At 40.9% G+C, this 15,250-nt stretch overlaps 1 protein-coding gene across 2 annotated transcripts in view; it reads right to left on the bottom strand.

Moving 5' to 3' along the window:
• Positions 1-15,250, bottom strand: part of TTC7A (tetratricopeptide repeat domain 7A) — a 166,179-nt gene that overhangs the window by 33,715 nt on the left and 117,214 nt on the right. For both annotated transcript variants that reach the window (XM_062490355.1, XM_062490354.1), the window contains 2 exons: positions 12,491-12,625; positions 1,412-1,614 (listed from right to left, as the gene is read on the bottom strand). In XM_062490355.1, the coding sequence (XP_062346339.1) occupies positions 1,412-1,614; positions 12,491-12,625 (338 nt within the window). The remainder of the gene's footprint in view (positions 1-1,411; positions 1,615-12,490; positions 12,626-15,250) is intronic.

Here is a 15,250-nt window from a genome sequence, read left to right on the forward strand (position 1 = left end):
TAGCCTCCTTTTCAAGAAACAGCAAACATCCCAACATCCCATGTTGGGATGACATTTTCTGAAGTAAACTGGGCCAGAACATCTGAGATATGCACCTTGGAAGCTTTTACTCCAAGTTACTACAGTTTCAGAAAACTGCAAGAAACTGAAATGTGACGACACAGAATGTGGTTATGTCCATATAACAAGACAAAAATGAGAGCTGTTAGTATCATGTTGGCATCTAATTTGATAGCTTGTCTGGTATCAGCAACTTCTCTTAAATTATGACAGAGCAAAGAACATCATTCATCTAGCTAGGCTTTTACTGAGTGAGTTTGTAAAGGTCATATTAGAACAACAAAGTAATATTATTGCCCCATACAAGAAGCCTGACATGTGCACAGCAGTCTTGTAATGTTCCCCCGACATGCACCAGCTATTCATTTGCTATTTTTGTATCAAACATTTATTATTACCAAATATCTTGCCCTCTGTCTGTAGGTTCTACTATTTTCTTTAATTGCAACTTCATTTAACATTTGATCTCTTGTACACTGATACCCCTTCAGTTTTGGAGTGGCCAGCAAACCTCAACAGAACTAAATTTATGCCAATTTATGCTAGCAAAGACACTAAGCAGTCACATGGATATAGAATTCCTGTAAAAAGTAAGTTGGTCAACACAAACTTCTAAAATCCCTGAGAGACTTGGTAAGGGCTACAGTTAACAAGACACACCATTGATGAAATACAATTAACTGTTCTGATTTCACAAAAGAAGTGGGTTTCGGTCTTCCACAAAGCTCCCTGTATAATTGTTATTAAGCTCTAGGCCCTGCATCTGGAAAACAGTTTGTTTTGGGCTTGGTGTCACAGAAAAAGAATACTTGCTGGATTGGAGTGTTACCAAAAAACCCCACAAATGTGGAGTCACTGCCCCTACACAAGGCTGGAACTAAGCTACAGCTTACAACAGTAAGATTCATTTTATTGTAAACTCATAGTTCATCTTAATTTTAGCATACACAAGAAACCAGCCCAAGTCTTACAAACCCTCTATCTATCTATCTATCTATCTATCTATCTTTAGTTATTTAGTTCAGATCTTTCAAACATCAGTTTACTGCTTTTTAAAATGCATAACAGTTAGTAGGAAAAGCAGCAAAGACAAAGCAGTGAACTGACTTCCAAAAGTATCAGCCTTTGTCAATTAAAATATTTACTTTTGACACAAGTCCTAATTAGTTTAAAACATTCAATCCAGTCTTAAAATAGACGTCCAAACTACCCAATTTATTCTTGGAACAGTCACTTGCTCTCAGGATTAGGAAGACAATGGCATCCAGAGCAAGCATGAGCCCTCTCCCCTCTTATTACAGTTAATCAGGAACATAAATACTATAATGGAGCTGAGCTCCTGCAAACTCACCAGGCTGTGCATAATTTCCACTCCAGCTGGATTCACTGTGAGCGCTTCATCATACAATTGCTTAGCCTCCTCCAAATTGCCTTTCATCTCTGCAAGCCTCCCACGCATGTACAGTACAGCATGAGATGTGGGGAAAAGACTAGCTGCCTCCTGGGTACAAAAGCCTGCTTCTTTCAGATGCTGCTGTTCCAGGAAGAGTTCAGCTGAAGGAAAAACAAAACATCAAGCCATAAAAATAAAGCAAAAAACACCCTGCCATTAGATGAAATGAAGTAAAGACCTTTCTTTATATTATTTAATATATATCATCTGCCTCAAGCATATTAAAAGATGAGGCCATGATCCTGTACAATGCTTCATAGTTTGGTTAGTGTTCGTTATCATGACTGGATTCACTGAATGCATCTTTTCCTAATGCTAAGGGATCTACACAAATGTCCTAACAGAGGTCTTAAGGATTCCTCCACTGGGAAAGCAAATAGTGCTAAACTGAGCCCTAAGGAACCAGCGCTGGTAGCTACTTGGAGTCATCACAGGTATTTCCAAATAATTTGGGAGAGAAAAAAGAACTGAATAAGCCATCATTGTCTACTGAGAACTTAAGAAATGGCAGAGTAATAGGACACGTCTGAGCTGGACATTAGATAACTTACTTAGTAGAGTATTTTCCCATTTAAAAAGATGATTAAAAGTGTTTTTCTATGCTTATTTGGCAAATTTATGAGACAACTATCTCTTTAATTTTTCAGAGACTGTTAAAATCAAAAAGCTCTTATAATATAGACTTACTTATATTGTGTATTTACCCATTTACATCCTCATACATGACAGAAAAACCAAATGCATCTCTCGCAAGAGACTGCTCATTTACTTTCTTGAACTATCAGCAACTATCTTACTGGTTTTCTTAGAAAAAATATGTAGCAGGCATACTTACATGTCTGAATGTCAACTTGTTAATAAGTATTTCTCATGATAAATTTCACAACATATCTCACAGTTGAACTTTAATATTTCTCAGGATTTGGACTGGATGATTGTGATGTTGGGCTGGATAATTGTTGTAGGTCCCTTCCAACTGAAATATTCTATTATAATTCTAGATTTATTGATTATTAAACTCTTTCAAAAGGTCAAAAGTGATACTCAGTTTTTAGTTCTACAAGTACTTGAAAAGGGAAGCTGTTTTTACATATATACATATATATGTAAGCATGTATGTAGATAAAATAATTTTCTTCATACAGCAGGCATTGCTCTCTGATCCATAACCTGTGTTCTACATGTTCTCACTGCAAAAACTCAGTGTCTTTCTACTTTTTTTTTAAACTGATGTCTGCAGTAAGTATTGACAGTTCAAGAGTCCAGTTCAAAATTACTAATTCAGGCTCCAGATTTAGAAAAACTATTCTGAAATTAGACACAACCTTAAATGTCCTGACTTTTTAAGGCAGGGAATATTCTCAGGAAGTCTCTGTGAGGGGAGAAATTAGACTGAAAATTCCTCTTGAATTGTTCTGAAACTCTGAAATTTCAAAACACTGGGAGACCCAGATGCCTATGGGGACTTGGCATGGTGATGTAGAGCATGCCAGAGGCGAGCAGGGAAGCATCTCAAAGGCAGTCCCCTGCCTGACCACAGGAAGGATCCACCTTGGCCTATCTGACATGAGATTGGGATCAAAAATGGCATTTCTACAAGCAGACCAAAAAATGATTCTGTAGTGAAGCGACAGCATGGTTGAATACCCTTCCACTTCTCAGGTGACCCTCCTAGAAGAAGGGTGAGACACTGTTAAGAAAATGCTTGAATATTTCTCAGCCATCCCTAGGTTGTGGTACAAGACAAATGTCATTCTCCAAGGCCATCAACATAAACAAAATATTAGTTCCTTCAGAAGAGTTAAAACTCTTTCAGAATGATTCACATACATTTCTTTCTGGTTAATCATAAAATCTCTGCATGCATCCCTTCCCTTGGCTCCAAGAGGCTGCAGTAATCTATAATATCAGAAAGCAAGGCCTTGTCAAACAGAATATGTGCACAGCCTTATGCAAAAATTGGAGAGAGGAAAGCATTCTCCTTGCACTTCCAAGGAACAGAGCATTTTCCTGCCAAGTGCTGCATAGCAGCTGACACTATGCATGTGGCATTAATGAGCCTGGGATGTGCAAAGCAACAATTCACAGCCTGAAGATGAACACTCCATCCCCAAAGTTTGCATAAACTTAGCAGCACAAAAGAAGGGGTGAAATCCTGGCACTGTTTGAAGTCAGCAGAAGTTCTGGATACTGCCACACTAAAAGCTCTATTAGCAACTAAGAGCATCATATGACTTGTTTCATTTCAGAATAGAACTGGGAGCAAGTAGGTTTAGATGTGAAATCATGCACGGCCGGTGTTTCAATGCATGCAAAATAGAGAGAACTTATTCTTTCTATGGTGCCTGTAAATCTTCTTCTGTAATAACAATTATTTAGAGGAAGTGCAGTGACACAGAATCTAAATAAGAACTACAAATTCTATTTTATGGTATGGTAATGTAGCATATTAAAGTCCAGTCTGTTTCTTTGCAGGCTCAACAGTCCATAAAAATGATTTAACAATGTGGGAGGCCTAATTTGCATAAAAAAGAATGAGAGGGGTGCCTTTTGGTTACAAAAGGAAAAGAGTGCTAAAATTTTTAGCTACCCAGCTAAAAATAGACATTAAACTACATCATTTAGGCCTGTATTAAAATGTGTTTTCTGTAAACTCGTTTTTCACTTCTATTACACACTCATCTTATTTACAGATTAGCAAGATATGCTTATGTAACACAGAATAAAAACACAGCTAGAGGCAGAAATCAAACCCAAAAAACAAGGACCTATTAAATTCACCATGGTAAAAAACCCTCAGTGGTATTGAAAGTACTGTAACACCTGCTTTCATGTTACCTGGGTTAGCAGCTTCCTGAGCATTGGATTAATCAGCCTATCTCATTATATAATCTAATTTTGCTGTAAATAACATCTAGCCAAAATGGCAGTCCTTGTGAGGAAGTTCTGCTATAGATACTTGTAATCCAGTTCCACTACAAAGCAGAGAATACCTTCTCATGCTGACACAGGTATCTAGTATCTGTAGTTCTTATCCTGTGAAAGGGTCAATGCTTCAGAGAAACCATTTATGAACCTATCATTATTGTACTAGATTGTTCTTGGTACTGACACTCTTCAGAGCTTTGACTCTAAAACCAAGCTTCCTTGCTCTCTCTCACTTAACACCATCTCCATAAAAATTTAAATAAATTTACAAATTTACATTCTGTTTCTACCTAAAAGCTCTCAGAATGCTACTGAGCAGAAAGATGATGATCCTGGATGTACCACTCTTCTATTCTCTCTGGAGTAGACAGAAACTCTGAGTGTGAATGACATTAGGGAATATTTCGGCACTCTTACCTTCAGGTAAGAAACAGTGCACTGCATGGGTCGGCCAAGACAGGTGGAACTGTTCACTCTCTCATTCAGTTATTGAAGCCTGTGCCCGCACTGGGCCCATGAACAGCTATCCAGCTGACTTCAAGGTTTAGTCTAGCACAATTCATTCCTTTCTCAGATCCACTTTACATTTCCCATTTGTGCTCTCTTGCAGTACTGTCCAACCTATTCTGCTGCTCTTCCAAACAACTGTTGTCTTGTGGCTATGGGCTCTTCTGTCTGGACTTGCAACTGGAATGATGCACCCCCTTTTAATGCTGGGAGCAGTCCCTGTGTGCAGCACGCCTCTGCGCTGAGATTATTACTAACTTCCAATGCAGCCTCCTAGTTCTTTCAGCTATTCCTGCTAACATTTAAGCTCCTCTACAGTGATGATCCTTAATCAAGTGAAAATTGCCAGAGGCATATCATCTACTTGCTCTCCAAAGACCCCTAAGACATGCATAGGCCAAGGGCAATTCCCAGAACACTGACAAAGCTAGGTGTCCTACAGTCAGCCCTTTTATTCTGTACAAGATAAAATTATTTGCAGAGTTCCGTTAGGGAGTCCATCAGGGGTGTAACAATAGCGTAATCCAGTCATGTCTGCATCACACTGCTATCTGAGAAATAGAGCTGTTCAACATCACCTTGAACACCGACTCTATTCCCCATTTTCAAAGCAGTGGCAAAAGTGATAGCGCTTGTCACCGCAGCAACTATTTTAATTCAAGCCTAAAGATATCAAACAGATTTGAAATGTTTTTCTGCAATGTGAACAACCCGAGAGTCAAAATTTCTTTACTTGTGTACCACATTTGATGTTATCCAAGAGGCAGCATTTAACTTCCACAAAATAGACTGCTCCACATCACTTGTTTGTGTGTGCCTGATGCATCTAAAGCACTCTACTCTCATCCACCCCAAAAATGTTACTGTCTAGTGACACGGGCAGGGTAACAGCCAAATGTCCAGCAGGATGTACTGTGCAGAGCAGCCCTTCACACTTAAGAAGGTGAGAGCATCTGTGAGGGTGTGCTGGAAGGTGACTTCTGTTCCGCACCATCTGCCTTCAGGAGTTATTAATGCTTGTTACTGCAGGAGCCCTTAGCCAGCTGGAAAGACCCACTCTGAGACAGCTCTGCCATCAGCAGTGGCTACTGAGCTATTACCATGACAAGGAGTTCCCCCACTGCCTTTCTTGCTGGTAGGTGAGGTTCAGTCATTGTTCCATGCTATGACGCCACCCTGAATGCAACAGCTTGACAACTCGCGGCAGATTAGACAGAAGATTCCTCAAGGCATATCCTGACTACAATAATTTCATTTGATGCAAATGCTTGATACAGAAATGAAGTACAGACACTGCTGCTTGTTCCCATACACCTGAGCACAGAGCTCTTCTGAATGACTCAATAGATTTACATCCTCTCTTTGCATGCAAACTGAATTCCAGAGACTGGCTTTAAATTCCCAAGCTTCAGGTCTCACAAGGCCTGAAATGACCACCGAGCTTCTTTATTTACAAATGCAGCATTAGAGTGAAAGTTTTTGGAAGCAGCACAGAAGTGCCACAAGCTACCTTCTCTATTAAATGCTGCAGTCAAAACATGACTAACAGCCCAGTCAAGTATGAATTCCTATCTTCTGTCTCTGATATGAACAAATGTCCTGCCTCCCTCTTCACGACTGTGTATATTTTATCACTTGTCCAAACTTACTGAGCAGCTGAGGAAATACTCAGTATTGTGGTACTGAGGTACCCTCAGTCTCTCTCTGGCACTGCAACAGGTTTCTCTCCATCTCTTGGCAAATTTTCTACAGAATGATTAACAAAAAACATTGGCAGCTGCTGCCTGTTTACTTCACAAGTGAGTGTTCAAGACACATGTGAATGTCTGCATGTCCCAGATTTTGAGAAATGGTATGGGCTCTTTGAAGATTATCCATGCTAAAGAACTACCAGTCCACAAAGTTTCACATCCTGCTCCAGCAATGAGAGAAACATCCAGAAGCTCAGGAATGGAGGAGGCAATCCCAAATGCCTTGTACAGACATAAGGCTGCAAGAATCCTTTTGACTTTTTAAATTCATCGTTGACAGAAAATAACACAAACCAAACTGGAGAGTGTAGAACAAAACTAATTAATCCCTCTTGAGGATGTTCAGATGAAGAGAAATGGGGAATTTGATGGTCTTTAGTCTCTACCACAAATCTAGAACAAAGCCTGCTAAGCCAGGAGGCTCAGCAGAACTACTGCTGGCTTCTTAACTTCATTTCAAAGGGGACAAAACCAGCTCACTTTACCATTTCTATCACCAGTTGAAGTACTCCTAATCCCTCTTAGTAAGTAAATACAGCAGGGGAGCCATCTTCTCCTCAGAAATTGAAGTGTAATAAAGGACTCTCTCCTGATCTCCCTCACCAGGCTCCAGCTTTTCACAGTGCTTTGAGTCACTGCAGAGAGACACAAAAATTTGCAGCATTTATGGAGCTCAAGAACTCAAGCAGTGAATTGGGAAGTTCTAAACCTGAAATTCTAAAAAATTTGAAGGCACTTAAAAAAGAAAGAAAGAAGTACTACTAGAACCAGTACAACAAACAGTGCTGCAAAACAGGACAGTATCTGATCCGGCTATTCTGGCAGTATCAATAAAGATGTCTCCCACACTTGATTAACACCCTTAATACCAGACCTAATAACTTGCAGGGGTTTAGGACTGCTAAAAGCTTGGAGAAGGAAAAACCCTGCAGTGCCCATGCATAGGTTGTGCAAACACAGACTGTGCTGGGTGAGCAGAGGGGTGGCAGGGGAGGGCCTGGCTGCACTGCACCCTTGGCTGCTGCCAGGATCCAGCTCCACGGCTGCAGACCAGCACGTTGGAGACTTCAGGCCCCTGGCCCCAACAACATTTTCTTGTGGAACAAAGTCCATCTCCTCTTACACAGCTTTTTCCCAGGAACTGGCCCATATGGAATAAAATAAATAAATCACAAGTGTTTTGCAAAGGGGAAAAAAAAAGGTTCCTGCTGTACATAACTCAGGGGAGCAGATGTTTTTCCATTAGCTCACTGTTCTCTGCTGCACTGGCTCTCTTTGCATTTCTTGTTTGTAGCATGTTCAGTACAAACTATTTTTCCTAAGTTAAACTTTAGCATGTTACTGAGACAGCAGGTAGCCCACTCCAGTCCCACTGTGAGTACACAGAATAGTATCATCATCATTTTTCTCTAAATGATCCTTTAAATTAGCCTTAGGGTCTACCTGGTGAGGTTCACAGGCTTAGCAGGCATCTAGCCAAACTTAGATCAAATTACCAGACCTACTTTGCTGTGAGTGGCCATATTTGGTAAAGTATGGGTTAGTCAAGAAGCTAAACTGTCAGATATAAACTACTAGTAAAGACAAACAAAGTGGACCTTGTAGTTAAAAGCTTAAAATAATACAGTAACAGGAGCTAGAATATTAGAACTCTTATTAAAACTGGCTTGTAGCATTCTCAAATGCTCTGTATAAATAGAGCATACGGTTATTATTGCGTGGAAACATAATCACACATACTTCAGATAAGAAATCATTCCAGTTATCCAAAGAGCCTAGAACTATTAACACTATTTCTTTCCAATACTGACATGCTTTGCTCTCTGGGTCAAAAGTGATCTTATAAAAATGCTAAATGAAGGTAATTTTTGGTCATAAATTTGAACTATTGCAAGTATATTTTCTTTAGCCAAACAGCATGACTCTTAATTTCTAAACAAAAAGGAGGAGTACTGGCATGACCGTTAGAAATATTAGCACTAGTAATCTTTAGGATTCCCCTTGCAGCTCTTTCTGCAGGAAGAGGGATGAGTTAACAAGCTTTACTGGTGCCACATAAGTTCCTTGCCTCTTCTCAAACTCGAATTCAAGCTCTCAGCCACAAAAAGTAGAACAAAGATCAGAAATGAGCATAAAGATTGCATAATGACCACCTCTCCTAGAGCTGCACCACCACAGCATGTGCACTGTAGCACTGTTCCTAAGTACTCCCTGAAATGAGCTGTTTCTCAGACATGGGGCCAAGAATAATGTTTAGGCTCATAAATGTTAAAGTGTTCCGAGATGACTCTTTTTAACCAGCCATTACATTCAAGAGGACTAGGGGGGGTTCTTGTTAGAAGGGACCAGACAAGCTGCGGTAACAATCTTTGCTGCAGAACATCTGGAAATAAAATATGCCTGGTTAGTATTCCAAGCATGCCTGCTGCAGGGGACGTCTCTAGTCTTTGAGGACAGCACACTATTCTTCCAAAGCTGTGACGACCTGTGCAGAAAACAGGAAGCTATGGAAGCCCACTAAGGAAATGTGTCGAGTTCCGTACTGCAGATGACTGTACTCCCAGGTGGTCCTGTAAGAGGTGGCTGGACATGAGACTAACAGTGAGAATTCTCTGTTGTGTTTTGAAGCTTGAAAGAGAAAAGGACCCTTTCTAGAGACTGCAGATCCATCAAGCAGGTCTTTGTTTAAAGGAGGCTACAAAAAATTAGCTTGCCAAAGATCACTAGGCACTGCTGAAGGGAAAGACAAGGTACAGCATCTGTTACAGTGCAACACACTTCAATTTAGCAGCTGCTCATCCAAAGATGGCGCTTTATTGTCTTCCCTACAAAATTATGCTGGTCACAAACCCAGAAAAGTTACAGATGAAAACCACTAAGTGTATGCTCTCTTATGGGTGAAATAAGTATCTTTATCAAAGCACAAAAGGGATTAACTATTTGCACAGGGTTTGCAGCCTTCCATTCAGCCACCCTTAAGGGAATACACATATTCTCATAAGCTAATTGTGAAACCCATTAGAGAACAAGAGGTCTCCAGCTTGGAGGGACTGAGGACACTTCTGTACAAGGCAGGAATTCCTACCACAGCTGCAGGATGATACAGTAAGGATTCCCCTATGTAAGCATCACTGGATAGCTACCACCCTCTAACAGTCCCTTTTGCAAGTGTATGTGCTGGCTTTGTGGCCTGGTCTGGCTGCTGGAGGGCTGTAAGAGCAGCCCCATATAGCTGTGGGATAGCTGGTTTTGTGTGCCTCTTCCCAATCTCATTGCACAAAGTTCTAACTGGACCAGCTGGCTGGTACCATTAACTTTCATGCCCTGGGCTATGAGGAGGCATGGCAACTGTAATGGCTCTAATGGAATCCAGGCACGATTGTGACCTGGCACTCTCAATCCATACCCATGCACAGAGACGTGGCCAGCTGTGTCCTGTGAGTGTCTGAGGATGGATGCTTTGTTATAAACTGACTGCAGCATAAGGTTAGGAAATTGTAATGACTTTATCTAAGGATTTATGAGTCATGCTAAAAAGGTTGAAGTGCTAATGACAACAAAAATAACAACACAGGAGCCACTTCCCAAAGGCAGACTTTCCCCTTTGGAGACAGGACACTGAGGTATGAAGAAGTTAGGCAACTTGCCTGGAGTCGAAAGATGAGTCACTGATTGAAAAAGGACAAGTCCAAGCTGAATCTGATAAAAATCTACAGCATACTAATGAAGGCCTTCCATGAATATCAAGTGACTCCATATGCAGGCATCAGAATGTGACACTAATTGCCTGTTGCTTTCCACAGCCATTAATTTTGGGGTCAGCCGTAATGCAAAACCACCTGACTACCTCAACTTCCTCTAACTATGCATTTCTGTTCTATTTGTTGTCTATGAAATATCTGTTTTGGAAGTTACTTCTTACACGTACACTCGTTCCTCCTTTCAGACAGGAAAGATCCTAGTAGTGAAGGACAGTGACACCCTTTGGATTATTCCTTTCACTAAGATCAGGGTAAGGTCAACCCACTTCCAAGTTCTCTAATTATTCAGGCACTGTGCCCTTCTCCACAGAAAATAAAGACTACCCCAAAATACCTGCATCTCTCTTCATCCCTCAGGATACCAGAGTGCTGCAGCTTGCACACTACTGTGAGAAGAGAATGGCCAGTACCTCAGCAGGAGCTCATTAAGCTGCATCCATAACAATAACTGACTTCAGTAATGAAATTACAAAGCAGTCACAGTACATGTTCTCAAAATAACAATCCTGAATCGAGCCCAGCTAAAAGTAAGCATGAAGCAAAACAAAGGCTTAAAAATGATAAGAGAGAAAAGTTACAGCTTGTAAAAATAAATTCTATCTAAAAGAATTAATTAACACCTTTCAGAAAGGCACTCTATTCCCACTGAAAAGCAATCACAGCAATTCACAGCAAGCACTAGGTCTTTACTGCTTTTGTCTTCTCAGACAGCAGCAAAAATGTTAACTGCCTAGAGCTTTCTGCAGGATGATGGACAACAGACACCTGACTTCTCATCATAATAAACTTCATTTATTTTGCTCCCCACCAGCCTTCTCTGCAGCCTTAAATCAGGAGTATAAACTGAATAAAGCAAAATCTTGCTGGTGATTTTGAAGCCCACAGCACATCACTGAAATTTACAGCCATACAAGTCACTAAGGTGAACACATTTGATGAACTTAAAGGATTATGAATTCTGTAAGGTGACTTATTTTGTTAATATTAATCAAATTGTAGCAAAAACAATGTCATATATTTCGTTCTAGAACTAAAGTCTAATTGGTAGGAAATTACCCACAAAAATAGGTATGAAAATCTTTGCTGAGAAGTAGGGTGAGACTGCCAGGTCTTATGCGACAACTGTCAACTGCATACATTAGAGAAATGAGAATTTGAAAGGTTCCCCTGCACGAAGAATAGAAAACTATCAGCAGCTTTCCAGGGGGTTCTGCTTTTCTTTCTTCATTGCAAATGGTGAGACATCTAATAAGCAATCACAGCACTTAAAGGTAATTTCAAGCGCGCAACTGTGGGCCCAGTTATGGAAAAAAACCTGTGCCTCCTAAAAACAAAATTTCAGGGTTGGAACTCTATCAGTTATGAAACACTGGAATGCAAACAGCAGAATGTGCTGGGCAACTCTGTTCCTCAACAGGTGTCCTACGTAAAACCCCTCCACAGGTTTGGAGATCACTTGTGGGTAGAGTCTCCCCTCACTACTTTTCCCTTGTGTATTCTGTTGTAGCATCTTTGCATTAGTGTCTCAAACTGATAATCAACCTACAAGACCCTGGGAAGTTCAAACAGTCAAGGACAGAGTGGAGAACAGGGTCTTTCTAATAATTTTCACTTAAACCTCAGCAAAGATTGGAATGCTTAATTCACATTTAAGACATGGTTGGCCCAGTCTTATTACGGGGAAGCATTTAGTAAAAGGAGAATGGAAATTGTCCTTATGAACTACCATTTGTTAATGAAGAACTACCTACCCACTCTTCCAAAAAAGCTTATTATAGTGATGACTAAAAAGGTTTTCTGTGTGTTTTGGAAAAATAAAAGTGAGCTGAAAAAATCACACTACTACAGTATTTTTTGGGTCAAAAATCAAGTAAGTGATAATAAGTTTCCAAAACCATCTGGGATAGACAGGCAGATTTTCTGCTGGAATAGAGTAATTTTCAACTAATGACTTCAACTACTCTGTCAATACTTAAGTCATTTGATTCACCACTGGAGGGAAAGAGAACTCCAGGTAGCTCAGGACTTACCAGCTTGTAGCCAAATTTGTTCAAGAGTTGTCCACAGCTTCACAGGTCCCTGCTTCATTGTGCTACTTTGCATAGTTATTTCGGACATGGCCTGTTCCAGTCTTGATGCAGCAAGGGAAGAGGCTCGTTGTGATCCTATGAAATAAACAAACAATAATGTATTTTATACTTATTTATGATGTTTCTTTGACTTGTTAAGGCAGCAGGTTTGATCCTCCACTCTCTGCATTGGTTTCATGCAATAAGGATGCTGCTGAATTTTGGCATAACAAACTGGAGATGCATGTCTTATAAAAGGTTAATTTACTGAAAAAAATCCCCACTAAATTATCCAAGGGCTGCAGCTCAAACAAGCAAATTAAGAGACAGACAGTAATTTTATAAAGGTCTGCTTAGCATTCATCAAGGAAGCAACTGCATTTTGCTCATTTGGGAAGCAGAAATCTAGCATCAAGTATTTTCCACAAATACCCATTTTATAAGCACAGTCATCATACAATTACAAAATGTGCCCTGCTAAGGTAAAAAATTAATATATTACAAGGTAGCTTAGCCCTATTCACATAGCACACACATTTCAAGAGACATCAATATTGTTCTACTGATTTAGAAGTAGGGTGTTTTTTCATTTAACCTTGGGGACCAGAGAGGTCAGAGCTTTGACTATATTAACCTTTAGTATGCACTGTAGCATTTACGCAAGAATAAAGTATTTGGTGTCCACACCTCTGGGACAAAACATCACATCAAAAGCTTTTCCCAGGAGGGCTGCATGGTCAGAAACCACGTTCTCCAGTACAGCAAGTGGGATTATACTGGTGAGCCAACCTCTCAGAGGGGTATCAAGACTGTGATAACAAAATAAGATGCTACAAACTGAGATTTCAGAGTTGCCCTTGTAAAGCTTTGAGAAATAAATATTTTAATATACATAGGTTTTAATGTGATTTTATGGCTGATAAGCTCTTTCTCTGGAGAGCTGCTGTGACTGAAGCACTTGTGTTGATTAGCATTACTCTTGAATCTATCCTTACAGGCTGACCTCATAAACCACAAGATCCTAGAGTTAAAATCCCACTTTCTCTCTTTTTCTCTCCCGCAGCCACGGGGCATATCCACTTAATGGTCTCTCTGAGAAGGACAGCATGCTTCTCCAGCTGGAATGTGCTCGAGAGAGGTTGCCAAACCACACCTCCTCACCAGCAGACCAACACATCACCCTGTGGTCCCCAGCCATGGTCTCCTGGCCATCTCCGCTAGGGATGCTGAGCAGGGACCCAGCCTCCCACCAGGCACGAGGGGAGGCACGTTTGTGCTTCCCTCTCCCGTGCCAAGCACCTGTGCTCTGCAAGGCAGGACGTGGCTGCAGCTTCTACTTAACCCGAGGTGAGCATGTCACGGCCTGGGAGAGACCACAAGTGCAACTCCAGGCCCAGAACTGCTGTGGGAAATATTTGTCCTATTATCTCATCGGTAACTAATGCCATTCATTTCAAGCAGCAGAACTTCAAAACAGCCCTGCAGCAGGCGCCTCCCACGGCCCCCTTGGAAAATGCAAATGTGTTCTTCCCAGATGCATTTCTTAAATTCCTACATATTTTCAAAGACATTCCTGATCTAATGTTCCAAAAGATGACAGTGCAGTAATGTAGCAATTACAGTTTTAAGGGTATGGGTAAAAGCCATTCAGCTTTGCACAGAGAATTTATTGTATTTATCAGTTTATTTAACTGATCCACCTTCAGCTTGTTTTACTGCATGAAATTCCTCCCCCACTTGCCCACTCACACTCCTCTCCCCCACCCCTATATCTCCACGGGTGAGAATTTCACTGAAACGCCCAGAAATTCAAGTCAGACTAGAGCTGTTTGACACAGGGAAAACTACCAAGCATTTATTCCCAGCCATCCAAAACACAGACAGCTTCTCTGCAGTGCAGAGACAAGAAAATGGACACATGAACAGTTAGCGATGTTATTAGCAGAGCTTTGAAGTTAGGGCAGACTTCTTGCCTTCCAGATTGGCAAACCTGGAAAAACTGACATGTGTTTTGTGGACTGTGCAGTCAGCCTAACCAGATTCTTGTATTAGTATGCTTTGAATGCAACTTTCAGTACCACGTTTTTCTGCCAAGGCTGCCCTCTCCCAGAGAGGCTTTGAGGAGCTGTGCTTCTTGCAAGCACCCAAATGTAATGCTGAGCTGTTTGCATTGGTGGGCAGATAGGCTGGTTTCTTATTCACATCCTCACAGAGCTCAGGGAAATCCTCTTTTCCTTGCAAATCAATCCAAGAAGACTAAATCACCACAAGGCACCTTTGTGCAATCTGGAGAGGTTCACACGCTGTCTAAGTATATCCAGTGAGAATCTACTAAAGCATCCTTCCCTCACAAAGACTTCACAGGAATATAACAGCAGAGTTGCTCTCAAAGAAACCCAAGTTAGCTGATCCTCATCTTATCTTCATTAGCCCTGTAGTTGCCAACAGGGGAATTTGAGACTGAGACTGGATCCTGCCCAGTGTAGTGGGCATCTGCACAGCCAGACAAATGAGACCCAAGTTACTTAGCAATTTACATGGAGGCTCTTTGCATTTAACACCTCTTGGCATTCCTGTCATTTGATGTTTACTTTCTTTTCCAGCCTACAAGAGGAAGCAAAATATTTTAGGCAGAGACCATGCCATCCCTGCCTGGCCTCAGACACAGACACAGTCCTTGCTCTAGACACATATATGCCAGATGATCAGGCTCTCTCCAAA

Source organism: Cinclus cinclus, chromosome 3 (genome assembly GCF_963662255.1).
Source record: "Cinclus cinclus chromosome 3, bCinCin1.1, whole genome shotgun sequence".
NCBI classification, from domain to species: domain Eukaryota; kingdom Metazoa; phylum Chordata; class Aves; order Passeriformes; family Cinclidae; genus Cinclus; species Cinclus cinclus.